At 43.7% G+C, this 17550-nt stretch overlaps 1 protein-coding gene across 1 annotated transcript in view; it reads left to right on the forward strand.

Moving 5' to 3' along the window:
- LOC135221723 (G protein-coupled receptor kinase 1-like) overlaps positions 1–17550 on the forward strand; it is a 613113-nt gene that overhangs the window by 553858 nt on the left and 41705 nt on the right. The window contains exon 14 of the mRNA XM_064259512.1: positions 3156–3324. Within this exon, the coding sequence (XP_064115582.1) occupies positions 3156–3324 (169 nt within the window). The remainder of the gene's footprint in view (positions 1–3155; positions 3325–17550) is intronic.

Here is a 17550-nt window from a genome sequence, read left to right on the forward strand (position 1 = left end):
AACTTGGTATTAACCAAGTTCCCAACCATGTTCCCGACCATGTTCCCGACCATGTTCCCCATTTGTTGCATCATATTGGATGCGAATGCTTCCTGGTCGAAGGAGGGGGGCTCTGCCCTCTCCTTGAATACCTTAGGTATCGCACCTTTAGAGGTGGATGCTACAGGATCCGAGGTGGAAGGGTGGGTCCTCCCCTTGGAAGACTTGGTCTTTGAGCCCTTGGAGAGAGACCCCTGTTTGGTTTTGTCCGCTCCGGGATGGTGAGCCGGAGCTTTACGGACTTGGCTAGTATATGATTTTCTGGGAAGGGGCTTTGGTAGCAATTTAGAGTCAAGCCTGCCCTTGACTTTAGGGATTGCCGAGAGGGATTTCGATCTAGATGATGGAAATCCCCCGGAGAACCCTTGGAAGGAAGTAGAAGAAGAAGGAGAAGAAGGTCTAGACGTGCCCAAGGAGAGGCCTTGAGCACCTACAAGGCTTGCCTCATTAACATCCTTACCATAGCCCATGCCGTCCACTGTCATGGGCTCAACGTCCAGATTGAGTGCCGCGACCTCCTCTGTGACTTCCTGCGCCGAAGCCTCCCCTGATTGTTGAGCCACTGCGTCTTGAATAGATGCTATGATGGGAGCTGCTACTTCGGGGTCCACGTAGCCTGTACTCTTCCCCCCCAGGGAAGATTAAAGTAGCCATCTCTTGAGAGAGTATGTATGGATTTGCCTTGCCCACGTTACGCCCGAAGCCGCCCACCCATACCTTGAGGGTGGAAAGAGCAGCATCCCAAACAGACTGAGCCACCTGTAAGAGAAGGTTAGTGTTAAACTTAAACTTATCTCATAATACTATAACTTAACTTAGAAGGTATATGTTTGACATATATATTACAATGATCCACCCTGTTCCTCCCTGTACACGCCGGAGAGGCACTTACATCAGAGGAGACACGTTCCATGAGATCGTAGCAGGAGAAACAGTTCTCATGATGCCACACTACAGAACCATCTAGTTGTACTGGGCAGGTGGCGTGGGTCCGGCAGACGTTGTGCCCACAGGGATCCTGAAGGACGGCGTTGCAGCCGGTCTCCATACAATGGGTGGCCTGTAAATGGAATGATACATGAGTACCATTGTTAGCCAACTGGACAATGTCCGTGGTTGATATGTCATAACACCGGAGTGTTCCGGTGTTGTAAGGTTATACCCAACTCGGCCGTCTCTTACCATGCACCGTGCTGAGGAATCCGGTAGAACAAGTAGCAGGTAGTTAGCTGTGTTTCTGGTGATACCGGAGAACAGACAACTACCGAATCGGGGTAGCTACTATTGTTATATACCAGAGAGGAGTAGTCCAAGCAGGTACCAGCGAGATGGGAGAGTTCGGGTGAGTGGTGAGGCGGCGGAGCTCGGTGGTTCTGCAAAAAAACTTAAACTAAAAGGGAGGGGTAGCTCCCTGGGAAGCATATTGGCTTCAATAAAATAATACTATAAACATAATAAAAATTATAATAAGAAAATAAATAATGTAAGCCCGTCGGAGGCCGGAGCCACCATATAGTCATTACCCTCAAGGGCTCCGGCTACGCCGGAATCCTATTCCCGCCAGAGAGGAGGAGAGGGAGTGACTAAGGGCGAGGTTATAGCCCAGAGAGCCAAGGAGGGCCGAGCCCACCCGAGCCTGGTGGCCGACCGAGGCTGAGTAGAGCGAAGCTCCTCCCCTACTCTGGGATGAGATCGGCTGAGTAGCAACAACGTGAGCAAGATATCAACCCAGCTGGTTGGGAGCTCTGGGGGGGGGGTTGAAGGGAAAGCGGCAGCATGGTGGTGACTAAGTGATCGCCTGGACCCCTCACGGTTGGGTGTGGGCACCCACAAGGTGAAGAAGGCCAGGCGAAAGGAAGGCATATAGAGGCCAACTGAAGTCGACTCACAACAATGAGAAAAATTGAAATAAAATATGCACTAAACTCGGGGGGAAAGATGAAAAAATGAGATGAAGAGAGAGAGGAACGTCCTGGAGGGACCAGGTATGACCAACCGGTAAGGGTGGTCAAAACCTGGCAACTCTGAGCAGCTGGCCTAGTGTCGTTACGAATAGACGTAGGACAGGCAGCCAGGGTAGGCTAGGACTAAAAGAAAGACTAGCATAGACTCATAAGGCCTAACGAGGTAACCTAACCAAAAGGAACATGCATGCATGAAACTGTAACGGTAGGTTCCAGAAAGGCTAAGAAACAGGAACACGTGCTGGATAGAAACCCCCGTGTAAGCACATGATCGCCGAAAAAGCATCATCAATAAAAATAAAAACACAATGATATCACAATACTGCTATAATAATTCGTGTTCACTAAGTATGGGAGACCACGTGAGACCCGAAATGAGGAGACACAAAGGGGCACGCTGTAATGGCGGCTCGGGGCTGAAGCCGCATGGGACGACGACTCAGAAAAACCTAAATAATTCAGTTAAAAAAGCCAAAGGCATTCCCTAAATAGTGTCAACCATAATAGCAGTACTTAACGTGGATGCAGAAGCAGATTGATGATCCATGGTGAAATAAAATTCCAAAAACCGCGAAACACAACACAGCAAAAGAAAACGTGTGTGCAGCGTAGTCGTGCTATCAAAGGAATGACGTCACAGGCGCTAGCTACACGGTAGCAGGTAGTGAGCCATAGGACTGCTCCTCTCTTCTTGAGGTTTTTTGATGTAAGAGAGGCTAATTGGAGAAGGATCCGTGGTAGTGGTTTAACTCGCCCCAGAAACCATACCGACGCCTTTTAATAAAGGTGAGCGAGCCAGAATATTCTGGCCTTTCCAAATTAGCAGTTCTCTGGTATTATACCAATATTTTACCTTAGAAATAGTGCAAAAGGAACCTATTTCACTGGGCGACACGGGCCCTTCGCCCAGAAATAGATTTTTCCTACGTCAAAATCCCTTTATTATTTACCTGAGAGCACATTTAAGTCTTGATTTTTATCATTATACATTTAATTTCCTCTTTGGAAAATAATCACTGAGATTAGCCATACCATTAATTTACTGCTTTTACATAATAAAATTTGATGGTATTTCATGAATCTGCTCTACTGAAATAGGATGGTCTTTTTATTAATCTGGTTTCATTTACCTCTTAATTTCTTCTTTTACAGTTGACCGATGCTGATCAAGAATTGTATAAGAACTTCCCCTTAGTTATAAGTGAGCGATGGCAGACAGAAGTAGCTGAAACAGTATTTGATACCATAAATCAAGAAGCAGACAAGGTTGAATTGAAGCGAAGAGCAAAACATAAATTTAAGTTTGATACCGATGAAAAAGGTAAGATGTTTGGTGCACTAAATTGGGTGATATCTGAAATACATGAATGTGTATACTTGTGTGTAGGTAAGTCTCACAAACTACTGACAGAAATCACATCAACTGAATGACAAATTAAACTAACAGCTATAGCTTACTTAAACAGCTATTACACATGGTATGTTTATTGTAGTTGTTAATCCATATGAAAATGCAAAGGAAGCTATTTAATAGTAATAGATGGTGAATAGCATTGGTCTCTTTTGATTTATGTACTAGGTCAGTGTGCCTACAGTGGGTATAAAAAAGTAAAGATCATGCAGTCGCCTCATTGTTACCATATTTAGTCTAATTTTGTATGTACATATTTGCATTTTCCTTGAAATGAAGAAGTTACTGTTGCAAGCAAACTTTCCTATCATTAATAAATGTGTTCATTACTTTTGCTCACTGTGTCACTGTTAGCCCAAATTTATTTAGAACCATGTCCCTTAAGATGACAAGAATGAATTTACTTCAGGAGGAATGTGATAGCCAAAAGCATGGTAAAATTGCAGAAATTATTATTTCTTGATAATATACAGAAGTACAGCCAAGCTTTCGGGAATTAATTACATTTTCCATCACCAGGGTTAGTTGCCTGGTTCATGTCTAAAGTCATGAACACAGTAACTAATCCTGTTGATGGGAAAGGCAATGAATTCCCAAAAACTCAGCTGGACTGTCTTTCCTGGCATTGCACTAGCTGCTGTTCTGGGAACTGTTATTTATAGTCCTTACTGGCAGTATGATTGTATATTTATATATAAGAAAGAAAGAGGCCCTTTATTATTAGGTCAACAATCACATTACTAGTAAGGATTAGAAGTAACAGTTACAGTCATACAATCATGAAAATCCAATGCTTGACGTAAACTTGCAATTTTGGTTTTAGACTGGTTGTACCAGAGGTGTAAACAGTTTTACCCTTGACTGAAAACACTACAATAGCTGGCATTGGAATGCAAGTACTCACATGAATTTTACTGTTAATAAAATAAAAGAACCAGTAACACAGGAGGGCTGGTCAGTGGAAGATATACTAAATGCTCTTTTTCAGGATAAACCTTGACTTTAAAACTGAAAAGATTTCATATTTTGTATATTGAATAAAGATAGGAAACAATTATATCACTCACACAAGTAGACAAGTAGACAAGAGGCTGAAGTCTAATACTGAAAACAGTCAGAAGGTTGAAAAGTTTAAACTAAGCAAACATAAAATTTTAAATAATGTTTTATAATTAGTCTATATAGCTATGTAAAAGGCAGTTTACTTTTAGTGACTATGATTACATAATATAGTTAGGTTACCACTAAGGGATGCAGAGCTGATGAAAAAGTTTTTCAGTGACCTCTTTTTATCAAAACATTGGATTAAGGTAAAAGTTGGCTATTGTATACAGTGGTACCTCGGTTTTTGTACAAAATCTGTTCCAGAACCTCGAACGATATCCAAAGTGTGCAAAAACCGAAGTAATAATTCCTATAAGGAATATTGTAAATAGTATTAATACGTTCCACACCCCCAAAAATATTAACGAAAAATACATTTTACAGGGAATAAGCACAGTTTTACTTACAGTTTTAACATCACTCTTACATTTATGGAAGACTTGTTAGCGTATGGAAGATGGAGAGGAGGGGAGAGGGAGGAGGAGAGGTTACTGTTTGGAAGGGGAATCCCCATCCATAAGGATTTCAGGTATCGTGAACCAATCTGGGGTTACTTCTCTACATTTTTTTAGTGACACAGCCTGAAGTTACTTCCCCACTTCGTTTTTTTATTGGCACTAGGACCAGCTTGAGAGTCACTGGACCCCTGCTGAATAACAAAACTGTCCAGAGACATTTGTTTCTGATGTCTCTTCTATATCTCTGGATATGGTATAGTAAAGGGTTTTTATTAAATATGTTAGACACGGGTGGCAATGTTTGTGTTAGGATGTGTCTCAACAAAATTTTTTATATTGCTCCACTTTGCAAACATTTCTTTAATCACTGAAGCAGGCACAGTATCCCCCCTCTCTTCCTCCTCCTCGAATTCCTCATCTGCCGTCTGTTGTTGTTCCTACTGAAGACCTTGCAACTCCTCAGTGGATAGCTCTTCCCTGTGGGCATCCACTAGCTCTTCCACATCCTTGCCACTCACATCCAAGCCCATGGACTTCCCCATAGACACAAGAGACTCCACAACAGGCGTAGGGTCATCAGGGTCAGCCTCAAACTCTTCAAAATTCTTCTCGAGGTAACACTCTGGCCACAGTTTTCTCCTACAGAGTTCATTGTCCTGGAAGTCACTCCCTGCCAAGCCTTATCTACATGGCCTATGCAATTAAAAATATTGAAGTGATCCTTCTAGAACTCTCTTAGGGTCAATTCAGTGTCTGAGGTCACTTCCAAGCACCTTTGGAACAATGCCTTTGTGTAAAGTTTCTCGAAGTTGGAGATGATTTGCTGGTCCAGTGGCTGGATGAGAGGAGTGGTAATAGGGGGGCAAGAACTTCATGGTGATGAATTTAAATTCAACCAACAACTGTCCATTACCAGGAGGCACTTGAGGGGCAATTGATTTTTGTTGAGGTATTTATTCACACTTTGACCAAACACTTCATTTACCCACTCAACAAAAATTTGCTTTGTGACCCATGCCTTTTTATTGGCCTTCCACATCACAGGCAATATATTCTTTATCTTTTTCTTAAACACTAGGGGAGTTTCAAAGTGATACACCAGTAGGGGCTTCACTTTGAAATCCCCACTGGCATTCCTACAGACCAAGAGTGTTAGCCAATCCTTCACAGGTTTGTGCCCTGGCAGTGAACTTTCCTCCTGTGTGAAGTAGGGCCATTTTGGCATTTTTTTTTCCAAAACAGGCTCGTCTCATCACAATTGAAGACCTGTTGTGGGAGGAATCCTTCAGCCTGAATATACTCTTTGAATTCTCCAATGAATTCTTTGACGGCATGTTTATCTAAGCTCGCAGCCTCCCCATGCTGTATGACACCATGGATGCCTGTACACTTTCTGAATTTTCAAACCAGCCTCTGCTGGCCTTGAAAGCACCAAGAGCATCACTAGTTGTTGGCATTTTCTTACTTAAATCAGCATGTTGCAGTCTAGCCTTCTCACAAATGATCACTTCAGACAAACTATCTGCCACTAATTGTTTTTCATTGATCCACACTAACAGAAGCTTTTCCACATCTTCCACTAGTTGTGACCTCTGTCTTTTTAATGAAGTGTTTTTTAATGAAGTGACCCCTTTGGCAGCATCAGCTGCCTTGATTTTGTGTTTCTTTGCTAGGATAGAGCTGCTTGTCGACACTGACTTGTCACACATCCTAGCGAGATCAGCTACGTGCACCACTTTCATACTTCACCACAAGTTCTTTCTTAATTCAATCGTATTCCTGGTCTTTTTAATCGAAGGGGTGGCACTTGCAACTTTCTATGGCCCCATGATGGCTACTTTGCAGTTAGTTTTTACAGCAAAATTAGCACAAAAGACAACAAACACATGCTGTACTGTGCACTGCAAGTGCAGGGATGATGGTTCAGCAAGAAACAAAGCCGGAGTAAGTCTCAAAAGAAAACGGGATGCTTGTTAAGGCAATGGATACAGGGCCCAGTCACGTGCTGGGCCCCGGATGGAGCATTTCCAAGTCTACAAAATCCAAGGAAACATATGATAACCAAGAAAAAATTTTGTCAAAAAAAATCTACATAAACTGAAATGTATGAAAAGAGAGGCGTACGAAAACAGAGGTTTGACTGTATTTTGTAACCTTACATAATTTTTGCAAGTATATTCAGTACCTAAGCCCAGTAGTTCTGGGACTTATCAGAGTAAAAGTGAGTTTCCTATGCCAGAGCCCTCAAAATCGCAGGTAAGGGTTTTGAACACAACAGTGATGTTAACCCATGCCATCATGAGGTTCCACCCACAGTGAAGAGAAGTTTACATATGGGGAAAGCATCTCTTCACTGTGGCTCTGCCCACTTGCTGATGACATATTCACTAATTGATATCAGTACCCATCCTAGGCTTCAGTGATATCAATAATGGCTAGCAGGATTTTTCATCATCTCCTTGATTGCATTAGTATTCTCAATACTAGTTTATTATTATTATTATTATTATTATTATTATTATTATTATTATTATTATTATTATTATTATTATTATTTCTGGGCTCGACCTGTGTCGGCTAGTGAAATGTCCCTGTAGCACTCATTTCTAGGTATAAATAAATGCTAAATATACCGGAGAAAAAAGCCATATGGAATGCTAGAGTTACTACCTCCAGCTCGCTCACCCTCATAGGGTGTCGGTATAGCGCAGGGGCGAGTGGAAACCACTATCACAGATGTTTTGCCCATTAGAAGTCTCCTCTCTCAAAATCCCTCTCTAGAGAGGTGCCGTTACAACATCTACCTTCCGCTCGCTACTACTACCTCTGCCAGAAACCCTAATTCCTGAATTAACACTCTTCGTGTCTGCACGCGCCGTTTTCGCTGTTTCCAGTAAGTGTTTTTGTGAAGCATCATGTCTTCCCTTGACCAAGAAGCTTCTTCATTAAGTTGAGTATTCTATTTATTGTTTTTTTGAACACGTTGGGGCAACGATGCATCCATATTTTGCCCTTATTTTAAGACTCTTTTTCATGGGAGCCGGGCTGACGCTCTTACGAGTCCGCCATTTTGGATGCATGGTTGGCGGCGTGCGCGATTATATCAGAATTTTATTTTGCTGTGTAATTTTGTTCACCGTTTAGCACTTCACTGTATAGGCTACTGTTTTCGTATATTTTATCATGACGAATACTGAGAGCCTTGTTTATTACGTTTGATCCTTACGTTATTAGCCTATTATAGGGCCTGTCTCGCTCCTGATGAATACTGAGAGCCTTGTTTATTATGGATTGATCCTTACATTATTAGCCTATTATAGGGCCTTTTTTGTTATCATCAGTCACTCAGGAGCGAGTTGGTTCCCTTTCGTGCGTACGGTGAAATGCTTCATGCTACGTTGTGTGCGAGTATTGTGGTTTAGGTGTCCTAGGCTAGCCTAGCGGTACGCCAGTTTAGTTTTAAGAGGTGAAGATTCCTCATTCATTCACGGTGCTCATGCATGTATATTTCTAGTTTAGTTTTTTATTATAGTTTTGTATTGCTATATTTGATGAGGTTGGAAGTTCTTCACGATGTCCTACCCTAGCCTATCCAACCAGACCTAGGCTAGGTTTTGGAGGGTGGGCTAGGCGGGTTGAGTATATCCCACCACCCTTAGTGGCTCCTAGTACCACCAACCCGACCAGGCTGATATGTTTGCTTGGAGGGTGGCCCAGGACTAGAGAGTTCCTCTCTTGTTACGTATGTAGGGGCTAGGCCTATCTTACCTGACTAGATCGGTAGTTTCGATTTTGGAGGGTTGAGTTAGGTTCTAGGCATCCTCTTTGTGACGACCTGAGAGGAGCCATCTTAGCCTACCTGACCAGATCTGTACCAATTTTGGAGGGTTAGGCTGGGATCTTAGCTGGGTGCGGTTTTCTCCCCCCCCCCCTTTTTTTCGTCAGTACTTCCAATAATTCCTCATCAATTATTTTATGAATTAATTTTTGTTGAGTGTAGCCTGGGCCATTGCTCCCTTTAGGGTGTCAGTTGGCCTACCATCTTCTGCCCCCTTTAGTAGTAGGCTAGTTAACGGCTTCTTGAGAAGTGGTATTCACTGATCGGTCGCTGTGGCCAGGCAATCAATACTCGTCCACTCTCCTCCAGACATCCCCCCCCCCCCCCCGCCCCCCCCCCGTCCCGGACTCGTTCCGGTGCTGCTTTGTTAGCTCGCTGCCCAAGTAATCCTACCGATGAACAACAGCTAGAGCGTAGAGCACGGTCCTGGGGATTAATCGGAGGAGATTGGGGGATTAGTAGATTATGTAATCTCTGTTGGTATGTCTCCGGGCCTGTGTTTTTCCCGGCGAGGTGTGGTTTACCATCACACCCGCCAGGAGGCTATACGCCGGAGTTTACATACCGCTGTTCCGCCGCTCTGTTTTTATGTACTTCTCTAGTGCTATCGCTGCTTCCCCACTCCAGTGGGGGCGGAACTAGGCTTAGAGATGTGTTTCTAATTGACTTGGAACTGCTACTCTTCTCCGGTGCGATCTGTTTCAGGCTTAGGTTTTACCTATTTTCCCCTGTTCTCCTCGTATCAGGCCAACCTCGCCGGTTATAGCTATTGTGATAATGAGATTATGGATTCCGGAGTAGGCGGAGACATTCAGAGCTTAATATTAAGAAAATTTATTATGTAGCCTCTGTTGGTATGTCTCCGGGCCTGTGTTTATTCTGGCGAAGTGTGGTCTACCATCACATGCGCCAGGATGTATACACCGGAGTTCTACGTACCGTTGTTCCCACCGCTGTTTTCCGTATTCTATGTTATCGCTACTGCCCACTCCGGTGGGGGCGGAACTGGGCTCAGAGAATGCGCTTCCCATTGGTTGAGATCAGACTCAGGCATAGGTTTTGCCTTGTTTCTGTGTTCTGCTCGTATCAGGCCAATTCTGCCGGTTATAGGTTTGGCAATACCCAAAATATGGATTCTGGAGCAGGCGGAGACATCCAGAACTTTATTAATAACAAGTAAGTTGAAGATTATAGTTGATATTACCTTTAGCTAGGTCTAAAATACTTTAGACCTAGTATTTGTGAACGAGATGAATTATGTTAAAGAAATAATAGTTTATAATGCGAATATTTCAGACCATAATGTCATAGAATTAACAGTTCATTCCAAAGCAAGTGAAAATAGAGATAAGCAAGAAATGAAAAAGTGGGAAGGATATGGAAAATACAACTTCTACAGTAAAAATATAAAATGGTCAGAAATTAATGAAGAATTAAACAAAGATTGGGATAACATTTTCGTAAGTGATGACATAAGGGTAAATACGGAGATATTATATATGGAGAAATAGTGGAAAAATATATACCGAAGAAGAAAAGTAAACATCATTCATGCATACCAAGAGACAGAAGGATCTTGTTCCAGAAAATCAGAAAGTGGAAAAAAGGTCTTGCAAAAGAAAAAAATGCATGGAAAGTTATAGAACTAAAAAGTAAGATAGAAAATGCAGAACAAAAGATTATACAATCAAAAGAAAATGAAAAACGGGACTTGGAAGAAAAACCCTATTAAATATCAAGCAAAACCCCAAGCTATTATACTCATATGCGAAGAAGATGAATAAAAAAAGAAGAATAGAAAATAGGCCCTCTGAGAATGAAGGGAGATTAACGAATGAAAAAAAGGAAATTTTGCAACATACTGGCAGAACGATATAAGAGAGAATTCACCCCTAGAATAGATAATGAAGATAATGATATAGAAGTAAGGGATGAAATAGTGAATATTTTAGCTGACATAGATATTAATGAAGCTGATATTGTGCAGGCTATTAATGAAATTAAAAATTGGAGCTGCTGCAGGGCCTAGATGAATTCCTGCTATTTTGTTAAAGAAAGTAGTTCATTCTATCGCAAAGCCACTTGCAATATTATTAAGACAAAGTGTAGATACAGGCAAGATTTATGATTGGAAGCACCAAATTGAGCATATATTTACCCCTACTTTCAAAAGTGGATCAAGACTAGAGGCAAGTAATTATAGGCCTGTGAGGTCTAACATCACATATTATGAAAGGTGTATGAAAGGGTAATGAAGAAAATATTATGAAACTTTAATAAAAAATATGTTGTTTAATAAAGGAACAACCTGGTTTTCCGTACCCGGAAAAGTACACAAACCCAACTGTAGTCCACCGTGAGAACATATTCAAAATATGAAAAGCGGAAATAGAAACAGATGTGGTTTAGACTTTGCAAAAGCTTTTGATAAAGTAGACCATAATATATTAGCGAAGAAAATTAGAAAACACAATATCGTTGGATAAAGTAGGAAGATGGTTAAAAGAATTTTTACACAACAGAAAACAGATAGTTATTGCAAACGACGAGAAATCGGATGAAGTCAAAGTAATATCCGGTGTGCCGCAAGGTACGGTGTTAGCTGCAATACTGTTTGTTATTATGATTGAAGACATAGACAATATGTGAAGGATTCGGTAGTGAGTAGTTTCGCAGATGACACAAGAATAAAGTAGAGAAATTACTTGTGATGAAGATAGGAACGCTCTACAAAGAGACCTTAACAAAGTATATGATTGGGCAGAGGTAAATAGGGTGGTATTTAACTCTGATAAATTTGAATCAATAAATTATGGAGACAGAGAAAGAAAGCTATATGCATATAAGGGACCTAATAATGAGACCATCACAAATAAGGAAGCAGTTAAAGACCTTGGTGTGATGATGGAAATAGGAAATGTTATGCAATGATCAAATAGCAACTCTGTTGGCAAAATGTAAAGCAAAAATGGGAATGTTGTTACGGGCACTTCAAAACAAGAAAAGCTGACACATGATTATGCTTTATAAAACATATGTTCGTAGTCCACTTGAATATTGCAATATGATATGGTACCCACACTATCAAAAGGATATTGCACAAATAGAGAGTGTACAAAGGTCCTTTACAGCTAGAATAGAAGAAGTTAAGGACCTAGACTACTGGGAAAGACTACAATTCTTAATTATATAGTCTAGAAAGGAGAAGAGAACGCTACATGATAATTCAGGCATGGAAACAGATAGAAGGAATAGCAGAAAATATCATGGAACTAAAAATATCAGAAAGAGCAAGCAGAGGTAGATTAATAGTGCCCAAAACTATACCAGGAAAAATAAGGAAAAAGCCACACAGGACATTAATCCACTACGCACCAGCATCGATAATGCAGCGTATATTCAATGCGTTGCCAGCTCATCTGAGGAATATATCAGGAGTGAGCGTAGATGTGTTTAAGAATAAGCTCGACAAATATCTAAACTGCATCCCAGACCATCCAAGATTGGAAGATGCAAAATATACCGGAAGATGTACTAGCAACTCTCTGGTAGACATTAGAGGTGCCTCACACTGAGGGACCTGGGGCAACCCGAACAAGATGTAAGGTCTGTAAGGTAAGGTTAAGGTAAGTAACTAGTTTAAGTGTAAACATACCGCCGGAAATAACTCCGGTGGCATTATTTGACGATACTCATGTATCTTTCCAACTTACAGATGGTTCGCTGCCAGGAGGTGGGGTGCCCAGCCATCCTTTATAAGCCGTATGGGCATGAGGTCTGGCGGTCTCATGCCAGCTGCGCCATCCACCTGGAGGGACGTGTGGTCTGGCACCCAGAAGCCTGCGTGGTGTGTTACGGCCTCATTAGGAACATGACAGATGAGTCAGTAGGTAGCATCCTTACCTCATTGTTACTCTGAATTCTATGTTACACATATTGATTGCTCATAGTCAAACTAGATAACGAGGAAAAGTCCCCGACACTGGGGAACTTGATTTGATTATCTCTTACAGGTTGATCTGACGCTCAAGGCCTGGGTAGTGGGGTTTGGGAGGAACGTTGGATCCAGCCAACCCTACGTGCTGTCGGAGGAGATGTGTTCCCTCCTCTACCCAAACGCTAAGGTTTCGGCAGCAGTAGCGGCGGAGGTAGCGGCTCCAATCATAGAGCATATCCGCCAAGAGACCCAAGCCCCTCCGGAAGACCAAGAAGGCTTGTGCGATGATATGACAAAGGAGGTGGCAGCCATCAGCCTGCATCGAGAACCCATGGCCATCGAGGACCAGGAGGAAGGAAGGGAGGTAAGTGAGGCAGGTAATCGTGGGGCCAACGTTCTCTCCTTCAGCCCAACTCCTTCTTCTTCTTCTTCCTTTCAGGGCTTCTCTGGGAAGTCCACGACCTTTGGGAATAGGTCAGGCTCAGTAATCCCCAAGGTGAAAACCTTGAAGACGAAGTCTCTGCCGAAGGCGGTTAGACCAACCAAGCCTTCTCCGGCAGGCTCCGCCAGGCTCCGCCAGGTCCCGCCAGGTCGTCATTGGCCCCCAAGCCATCGACTTCCTCGGCCAAAGCTACTCCCCCACCCAAGGGGTCGAGAGCTAAGACTTCTAAAGCCAGACCGACGGAGTTCGGCTTCGACCAGGAGGCTTTCGCCACTCTTCTCATGCAGAAGATGAGCGAAGTAGTGGACTCGAGACTTCAATCGATGTCCACTCAACTTGCCTCGGGTCTAGAGACATCCGGACAGTCCATCCTGTCTCTGGCCCAAAGATTACAAACCCAGGGGGAATTGGTGGCCGGATTTATCCAGTCCTTAAGCACACCGCAGTCCTTTGCGGTGCCGGACGCATCCAAGCTACCACCATTTGAGAATAGCAACCCATGGCGGTTGGCTCTACATGCTCCATTTTCAGAGGGCAGGCTTACAATTGAGGGTTGCGGAACCCGACCTGTGGAAGACCATGAGTTCTTCCCGCCGGGCCTACAATTCCCCTTCCCAGGCTACGCTAGGCTAGCCGAGGAAGCATTGGTCAGGGTAGACAAGGTCCCGAAAGAGACAGTGATCTACCCTAGAGATCAGGCTCAGTCGGCATGGGTCCACACCCTTATGGAATGGGAGTGTGTCAACACCAAGTTGACGCCTCACAAAGGTTGCTATACCATGTTCGTAGCGCCGGATAACATCCCGACACCTTGCACATCAAAGATCGCAGAATTGACACTGCAAGCCGGATTTGGAGGATAAACCCATGCCTTGGCTAAAAGAGACGGAGGCTACCTCTTTGCTCTTTCCCGGAGATCTGGAGTGTTGGGTTGGCGCTCCGGCAACGTTCACAGTGGGCAAACTCGACACAATTCAGTGAACGTTTGCCTAGAATTCCGGATACCATGATAAAGGCGGAATTCGAAGCAAGATGTAGGCTGAGCAGGTCAGTTAACTCAGTCACCACTGCAGAGTTGACAGCTTCTGTCTTTGCAGAGGAGCCTCTATTCCGGGTCCTGACAAAGTCGCTGCTGCAGGCTTATCAATCGGACCTGTATGATTTCATAGTGGCTAGACGAGCCTGCAGGAAGCATGTCTTTGCTAATGCCTCCATCAGGCATGATCCTAACAAGCTCATAAAGGCATCGATCTGGGGGGCCAACCTCTTTCCTGAGGACGTGGTTAACAGCGTCCTCAGCGAGGCAGCTAGGGCTAACCAGAACTTTCGTGTCCGCTGGGGACTTCCCTTCAAAAGGAAGTTCGAGACCCCTGGACCACAAACCAAAAGTAGGAAGAGGCCTAGGAAGTATCAGCCTTTCCAGACCTCTCAGCCTCAAGCAGTGATACAGGCAGTTCCTGTCTCCCAAATGAGCAAGCCTTCGACATCCAAGGCACAACCACAACAGCAGTTTGTTCTGCTGCAGAGTCAACCGACTCAACAGCCCTCAAGTTCGGCTGCCCTTGTGACTTCCCCAGCCTTCAACGCCTCCTTTGAAACACATGGGGCGTTTCGAGGCTATAATAGGCACGCAAGGGGTAGCAGAGCAAGAGGTGCTTACCGGCAGAGAGCTGGCTCTAGAGTTCTCTCAAGAGGCAGAGGCTTCAGAGGAGGCAGAGGAAGTAAGACCTCAACCAGTCAATGAGTCTCTGCAGGTAGGCGGGAGACTGTACCTCTCCCGGGACCATTGACCTTCAGTACGTGGGCCCACAGTATTGTATCGAAAGGTCTGGGGTGGAGATGGAAAAAAAGGGCCTCCTCCACCAGTCAGTTTCCATCAGATTCCAATGACAGACCTTCTAGACTATGCCAAAGACCTTCTTCAAAAGAAGGCAATAAAGAAAGTCAGTCACCTGAAATTTCAAGGACGTTTGTTCAGTGTACCGAAGAAGGACTCGGACAAACGAAGAGTGATTCTGGACTTGTCCCGACTCAACTCATACATTCAATGCGACAAGTTCCGCATGCTACCGTCTTGCAGGTGCAGACCTCACTTCCCTCTGGGGTCGTCACCACCTCTATCGATCTTACAGACGCTTAATATCATATACCAATAGCAAGAAACTTCTCTCCATACCTAGGCTTCAAACTAGGAAAACAAGCTTACTCGTTCAAAGTCATGCCATTCAGGCTCAACATAGCGCCCAGAATATTCACCAAATTAGGAGAGAGAGTAGTGCAGGAACTAAGAGCTCAGGGGGTGATGTTAGTAGCTTACCTAGACGACTGGCTCATTTGGGCAACCAACGACGAGGAATGTCGCAAGGCAAGAGCCAAAGTAATAAAATTCCTAGACTACCTGGGTTTCCAGATAAACAAGAAAAAGTCCCGTCTCATTCCGGCATCTCGCTTTCAATGGTTGGGAATTCAATGGGACCTAATCACACACAAACTATCTCTTCCGCCAAAGAAGTGCAGAGAGATAGCGAAAGCTATGAGACAATTCCTCAAGAACAAATGGGCTTCTCGTCGTACCCAAGAGAGAATCTTAGGTTCACTTCAGTTTGCTTCAATAACAGATGTTCTGTTGAAAGCCAAACTGAAGGATATCAATCGGGTATGGCGGAAAAGAGCCAACAACAAGTTCAGAGACAAAATCTCTTGATTCTGCCAATACTAAGGAAAAGACTCCACCCATGGACGGAAGTCCGGAGTCTTTCCAAATCAGTGCCACTACAATTTCCCCCGCCGTCTCTGATAGTCCACACGGACGCCTCTCTGAGCGGATGGGGGGGGGGGCTACTCTCAGTACAAGAAGGTTCAAGGAACATGGTCGTCAACATTCCGCCAGTTTCACATCAGCGTACTAGAGGCATCCCGGACCTTCAAGTAGACTTATTCGCCACAGAATCCAACCACAAGCTGCCATGCTATGTGGCTCCCAACCCTCTAGCCTATGCCACAGATGCGATGACCATAGATTGGAACAACTGGCAGAAGATTTATCTATTCCCTCCAGTGAATCTTCTGACGAAGGTCTTGCACAAGCTACGATCTTTCACAAGCTACGATCTTTCACAGGACAAGTAGCATTAGTGGCACCCAATTGGCCGAAAAGCAACTGGTTTCCGCTTCTTCTAGAATTGAAGCTCCGACCCAAACGGATCCCTCACCCGGAACTGACAGAGACAGTACAAACACAAACTGTGTCAGCTTCCTCAAGAATTCTGAAAGCCCTAACTTTACGGACATCATGAAGTTTGCAGCCCAAAAGGACGCGAGTATCGATCCATGTAACATTGTATTTATAGAATCAGACAAAAGAGATTCAACTCTCAGGCAGTATGATTCGGCTGTTAAAAAATTGGCCAAATTCCTGAAGGAATCAGGGGCCCACAAAATGACCACGAATCTGGCAATTTTGTTCTTTTGAACTCTATTTGAGAAAGGCCTAGCCGCCAGTACTATTACAACAATCAAGTCAGCTTAGAAGAAAATTTTTCAGGTCGGCTTCAGTATTAACTTGTCAGATGCATACTTCTCCTCCATTCCGAGAGCACGTGCACACCTTAGACCAACTGACCGCCCACATAAGGTCCCTTGGTTCTTGAATGATGTACTTAAATTGGCTTCAGACACTAATAATGAATCATGCTTGTGTATAACCCTCCTAAGAAAAACTTTATTCTTAACGGCTATGGCCTCAGGTGCCAGAATATCTGAACTCTCAGCTCTCTCACGAAATCCAGACCACATAGAATTCCTCCCGTCAGGGGAAGTACTACTATCCCCAGACCGAAGCTTCCTGGCTAAGAATGAGGACCCACAAAATAGATGGGTTCCATGGAAAGTCATCCCTTTGACACAGGACACATCATTGTGCCCTGTCACTACCCTTAGATCCTTCTTAGCCAGAACCTCCGCAACATCGTCAGGTCCTTTTTTCATTAGAGAAAAAGGTGGCACAATTTCTCTTAAAGGTATTAGACAACAAATACTCTACTTTATTAAACAAGCCAACCTGGATTCAATCCCACATGTCCATGATATCCGGGCGATGGCTACCTCTTATTAATTATTTTCAAAATATAAATTTTGAGGACCTGAAGAGATATACGGGTTGGAAACCCCCAGTAGTTTTTAAGTGCCACTATTTAAAGAATTTAGAAGCCCTTAAATTCCCAACAATTGCTGCAGGGAGCATAATCTCCCCCGAATAATGAATCCTATCATTCTTCTCCTTACCCCTTTCTCCTTCCTGATACTCTCTCCTTCCTACCTGCCTCGCTCGTACTGCCCACTATACCTCTCTCCTCTG

This window comes from Macrobrachium nipponense, chromosome 3 (assembly GCF_015104395.2).
Source record: "Macrobrachium nipponense isolate FS-2020 chromosome 3, ASM1510439v2, whole genome shotgun sequence".
Classification (NCBI taxonomy): domain Eukaryota; kingdom Metazoa; phylum Arthropoda; class Malacostraca; order Decapoda; family Palaemonidae; genus Macrobrachium; species Macrobrachium nipponense.